This window comes from Capricornis sumatraensis, chromosome 1, assembly GCF_032405125.1.
Source record: "Capricornis sumatraensis isolate serow.1 chromosome 1, serow.2, whole genome shotgun sequence".
NCBI lineage: Eukaryota > Metazoa > Chordata > Mammalia > Artiodactyla > Bovidae > Capricornis > Capricornis sumatraensis.
Window position 1 is genome coordinate 238,887,294 of NC_091069.1, and position 6,000 is coordinate 238,893,293.

At 39.9% G+C, this 6,000-nt stretch overlaps 1 protein-coding gene across 2 annotated transcripts in view; it reads left to right on the forward strand.

Annotated features, from left to right (window-relative positions):
* The window catches only part of STAG1 (STAG1 cohesin complex component), a 322,933-nt gene extending 318,322 nt beyond the window's left edge, over nucleotides 1-4,611 (forward strand). The window contains exons 30-33 of one of the 2 annotated variants that reach the window (XM_068987932.1): nucleotides 24-134; nucleotides 674-788; nucleotides 2,616-2,696; nucleotides 2,784-4,611. In XM_068987932.1, coding sequence (XP_068844033.1) covers nucleotides 24-134; nucleotides 674-788; nucleotides 2,616-2,696; nucleotides 2,784-2,807 — 331 coding nt within the window. In that variant the 3' untranslated portion in view covers nucleotides 2,808-4,611. The remainder of the gene's footprint in view (nucleotides 1-23; nucleotides 135-673; nucleotides 789-2,615; nucleotides 2,697-2,783) is intronic. The other variant, XM_068987933.1, reaches the window with a different exon arrangement.
* The last annotated feature ends 1,389 nt before the right edge of the window (nucleotides 4,612-6,000 follow it).

Below are 6,000 nucleotides of genomic sequence, written 5' to 3' on the forward strand. Positions count from 1 at the left end.
TGAATAATACTACCCTCTCTTAGTCCTCAGATGCAGATCTCTTGGTTAGGCCAGCCGAAATTAGAAGACTTAAATCGGAAGGACAGAACAGGAATGAACTACATGAAAGTGAGAACTGGAGTAAGGCATGCCGTGTAAGTGTTCCATCAAGTGTCAGGGGAACATGACGACTGTGATGATGGTCATTTTGTGTAATGACTTGGGTTTCTCTGATGTTTAGTCTTAGGAGTTAAAATCATAATTCAAATATGCTATGCAGCGTAAAATAGGAATGGAGGGCATGGGCTCTTGACGCATTCAGCATTTAAATCCTAGTGCTGGCCTTTGTCAGCTGTGTGGTCTTGGGTAAGCTCTAAAACCTCTGTGCCTCCAATTCCTCATTTGTAAATTTGGGATAATAATGGTACCAATCATTTAGAGTTCTGTGGGAATTTGTGTACATAGTTAGCTAGTAATATCGTTATTGCATTTAACTTCCTTCTAATGAACTGAGATGAAATCTTGAGTGAATCAAATGAATGATCCTTAATTACCTGAGTTCAGTAGCATAATTTGTGCAGTCTGTTGGCTGCAATTGGAAGGTGCTTTAACTGGTTCGCAAACCCAATATAAGAGTCAGGATTCTAGGTTCTTTGAGTCTGAACAGCTTTCTGACTGTATCTCTTTGTATCAGTCGGGGTCTCATGGAGGAAGATGCTGAGCCCATCTTTGAAGATGTGATGATGTCATCCCGGAGCCAGTTAGAAGATATGAATGAAGAATTTGAAGACACCATGGTTATTGACCTGGTAAGGAAATTCAATACATTTTTTTTCTGTTAAAATATGTGAAAGCGTTGGTGTAAGATGATGCTCTTGTTTTAAGAACCCTGTGAGGGACAAGAGGGGGTAACCTTGACCAACAGTGGGTGTGACATTTGGATGAGCTTGTGTTTTTCAAACCTGCTTTCAAAGCAAGTCAGATTTTGAATTCTGGCAATAATAGGAACTGGCTCCTTGTTACATTCATGAAAAAGCGCTTCCCTAGATCTGTCTTTCAGTGCAGCATGTGCATCTGGCCTCTCGTACTTTAAATTGGAATCTGACCATATACACTGTGCTCCAGCATAGCAACCAATTGCAGAATATGGACCTTATCTGTTCAGTAAAGAGAGATATGTTTAAAATAAGGAAGTCTGAATATGGACTTAGTGTAGGTATACTAAGAAATGATTAACTTTGTCTGAAATACATGGTGGTTATGTTCTTTTAAAATGAGATCTGTTAAGAGACACACTGAAGTCAGAAGTGAAATGACAGGAGAAAAAAAAAAAGGCGATTGAATGAAACAAGATTGGCCAAATGTTTGAAAGTTGTTGAAGCTGGGTGATAGGTGCACAGGGGTTCATCATACTGCTTCCTCTGTGTATTAATTTGCTAGACTGCCATACAAATACACCACTGACCTGATGGCTTAACAAATTTTTTTTCTCACGGTTCTGGAGGTTAGACGTCTGAGAGCAAGGTGTCAGCAACATTGATTTCATTCTGAGACCTCTCTCCTTGACTTGTAGATGGCCATCTTCTCCCTTTGTCTTCACATGATGTTTCCTCTGTGTGTGTCTCCTCTTCTTATAAGAAGATAGATCACATTGAATTAGAACCCACCCATATGACCTCTGGGCTTCCCTGGTAGCTCAGTTGGTAAAGAATCTGCCTGCAGTGCAGGAGACCAGGGTCCAATCCCTTGGTCAGGACAATCCCCTGGAAAAGGAAATGGCAAACCACTCCAGTAACTTTGCCTGGAAAATCCTATGGGCAGAGACACCTGGTGGGCTGCAGGTTGTGGCGCAGAGGGTAAAGAGTCTGCCTGCAATGTGGGAGACCCGGCTTCGATCCCTGGGTCAGGAAGATCCCTGGAGAAGGAAATGGCAACCCACTCCAGTATTCTTGCCTGGAGAATCCCCATGGACAGAGGAGACTGGCGGGCTACAGTCCATGGTGTTCCAAAGAGTCGGACACGACTGAGCAATTTCACGTTCACGTTCATATGACCTCCTGTTATCTCACTCACCTCTTTTTTTAAACACCCTATCATTTCCAAATACAGTCAGATTCTGTGGTCTAAGGGTTAGCACTTAACTATATTAATTTGAGGGGCATAATTTAGCTCATAGCAGTATGCTTTATGTGTTTTGAATTTTACATAATGAAAAAGTTTGGTAAGAAATGTAAATGAGACATACCCGGTCTATAGCCGCCTTCAACCCACCCATCAGTAGCTCTCCATCTACCTACTTGGGGTAGGGAAGTTAGTGAAGTTTTGTCACCTACTGTTTGATCAATCTTATACTTATTCCATGATTGAAAGGTGTGTTTTTTGTTTATAGGCCCCCAAATTATATGCTTTTATACGTTCATTGTAATTTGAAAGCCTTTAAAAAAAAAAAAACTAAGTGATAAAAGCCAAAGTTAGATTTTTCTTTTAATGTATGCTCCTATAAGTCTGACTCTTTTCCTTTCAAAGTGACACTTAACAGTTGTTTATATTAATGATACCATAGAAATATTAGCTGATTATCACAGTTTGTCCTAGTGTATCTCAGGAAAAAATTAAGTATCGGTTTCTCTTTCCAGCCCCCGTCAAGAAATCGGCGAGAGAGAGCTGAGTTGAGGCCAGATTTCTTTGATTCTGCAGCTATCATAGAAGACGATTCAGTAAATGTTAAATTATTACTGTTCTTTCTTGTGTTTTCTGGGTCTTGTTTATTCATGAAGTTAATAATTATGTTTCATTTTTTCTAGGGATTTGGAATGCCTATGTTCTGAAGTCTGAAGAAAATTTACAAATCTGGAACTCTATTATTTAGAGCTAGAGGCCTATATACTGTGATAGCTTGTATGGGGAAAAAAACACTTTTGATGTGATCTGATTTGTTTTTTAATCAAATGATTAAGGTCAATCTCTTTTTGCAGTGACAGAAGAGGCGCATGTAAATTACCCAAGGGAATGTTGGTGAATGTCACCTCAGAAAGACTGACCTGAAAAATCATTTGTGTCCTATTATTGGACTTATCCCAGTACAGATGTGTGTGTTTTTCTGGAGGGAGGAAGAAGAAATTTTAAATTTTTAAAACAGCTGTCAAGATAAACACTGTAATACACCTGTTTTATGAAAACTCAGCATTGAGTAAAAAAAAAATATTTTTAACTTTATTTTCCTGTTGTACAATTTAAGAACCGTTTTAACATTTTGCCTTTTTATGTTTTAAAAGCTAACCATTTTTATTAAACCTATGAGTAAGCAGCTCACCCTAATTGCCGAAGAGTGTTTTTGGAGCTCACTGGATTTGGTTGACCATGTGGAATACGGGATTATGGAGGAGCAGAATATTGACAAGCTATGATGAAATTCTGACAGTGCATCTCTGCCAAAAACCACACACCCTCTGTGGACATGGATATGAATTCCCAGATTTTATATACTCTTGAATAAAAACGTTTATTTTTATTTATAAGGGGGCATAAAATAAGAAATGTCCATGCAGCCATTTTTCCAACAGATGCTGTACACCGTTCATTTTATATAGAATAGGGAGATTCAAATACAGTACATTTTCTATTGGTATTTGTTCTGTGCATTTTTAGCAACTTCTACCAGCAAATAAAGTATTCTCAGTAAAACAAAAATGGTTCTCAAGTTATCAGTTTGCTGTTTTTACCACTTATTTCATGCCCTGCCAAATTCAAGTTACATGGACTTCCATTTTCTTAAAAAGATAATCATGAACTCCTTTGCCATTCAAACGTAATTTTAAGTGTAACATAACCGTGTCTACTTCCCATGCACTTAATACCCTTATGCACTAATTTTGTGAATTAAGTTTACCAATTATAGAAGTATGTGCTGCATAGAAGTCTGTGCTTAGAGGGTGAAGTTCTTAAGCTTGCCTTGAAATACAGCTACATTTCAGTGTTAAATGTGCATATTAAGGATAATTCTTTGGGGGAAAGAAATTATGAATCTTCAGGACAGCCTTCGATGGTTTAGAGTTACATTCTGCTTAGACTTTTATGACTTGCTGCTACTGTTATTTTAAAAAGCCCACTTAGTTTCTTCCTTTCTGATTTTAAAAGTAAGCCTCAGAATTTGCAAACCAATCCACCACAGCTGTTTCCCAGCTGGTTTTTAAAGTAGCTGCAACAGAATGATGAGGCTCTGCTTTCCCTTTTTACCAAAAAAAAAAAAGGTGTTTTTTAAAAAACAAATCTGTGCACCCAGTGACTATGTGGGAAAGCAAAATGGGTTATTTTATTCATCCTTTCAGTAAACAAACTTCTCAACATTTGTACAGTTCTGAAAAACTTGGTCACCAAAAATGTTTTATCTGCTAATTTAGCAATTCCTGGGCTCCATTTAGGGGGGCTGGGATATCGCTTTCTTCCAGAAATATGGATTTCACTGGACGTGATGGGGGAGGGATGACTGGACTGTCCACCACACCAGCCCTGGCACCTGCACAGATGGGTCCTTTGCTGGACAGTTTCATGTGGAAAAACCAGTGCCGACTTAGAATCGTAGACAACCACACGACAGAAAAGGCTTAGTATCTACTCCAATGGGTTTCCAGTTTAGTTTGAAGTCAGTCGAATTTTTGTATTTTCAGTGTCTCCTTGATTGGTTTTGCTAGTAATTCTGTAAATTGTACATTTGCAATATGAGGTTTTTTTCCTTTTGTACAATTTGAAACTGATGCTTCACCTTTCCTTTAATAAACTGTTCAAAATCAGGCTTGTGGTAGTCATCCTATTGTTCGTATCAGGTAAAGCTTGAAAGAGGTGGTTTCTCATCCTGTCCAACAGAATGAGGAGGCTTTCCTTTTTTTTTTTTTTTTTTTTTTTTTTTTACCAAGAACTGAGAATTTGCTCTTTAGGATAATTTGTTAAAACAACAGCAAATCACTGTATCAGTGAGGCTTTACTTTTTTAAGCAAGTAGAATTTTAGGACTAGCTCATCAGTTTTCTTTCATCCATTGGATTTCCTTGGAGAGAGGGAAAGACTGGTTAGACCAAGTGAGCATTCAAGAGGAAGTCTCTTGTGGGCTGAGTGTTGGGGGAGGCATTCATGGATTATCAAATGGTCTGAAGCCTGGGACCTTCCCCGGCCTGAGATCCAGACCCAGCACTTATGCACGACCATGCCCTTTAAAGACCACTTGTGTTCTATGTGGCTGCCAGAGTGAAGGTTTCTCTTGACACCGCTGCCAGATGTCACTGCACAAAATCATGTCCTACACTTTACGGGCCCCACCATGTTCTCTGGGCTGTGGACATTAGATGGCCTGAGACGTCCATGAGAAGCAGCAGGAACGCAGGGGATAAATGGGCAGCGGGGACTCTGGGGCAGCCGAAGATGGAAGGTGATTAAGTTGGGGCTCTAGCAGCTCATCTTGAAGGTTTGTGCTTATGAGATTAGACCAGGGCTTTACCCAGGTGTGATTCTACTACCCTGGCTATGACTGTTGACCCTGCTCTCAGAAAAGAATTAATCAAGGAGCAGGATCTTCCTGGGAAGCAAAGGCTTAGTGCCTGTTCAGGTTCTTCATAGCAGACCAAACTCAGGTAAGGTTCCATCCCTGCCCTCCTAAGTGCCCTGCTCTGCAGAGGAGAAGGATAGCTTTCTATTCCCAAGGACACAAATTGTCACAAAGACAGTAGGGACATGGGAAGTACCTACCTACTAAATACTAAGTAAATCTGGTGACAAGATTCATCATTTTCCTCTAAAAACAAGACCACAGTTGGGAAAGGCATGACTAAACATCAGCCCATGAGAATTCAGTGCCACTCTGTAACCCACAGAGGCTGGTCTACTGGACAAAGCTGCCAAGATCTTACAGCTTTATGTTTCCTTCACCACCAGCTTGGTTTTCAAACGGGCCAAATCCTAGATTGGCAGACCCCAGAAACTGGATTGGCCGAGCAACTTCAAGCTATTGAGCCACACACTAGCCAACCTA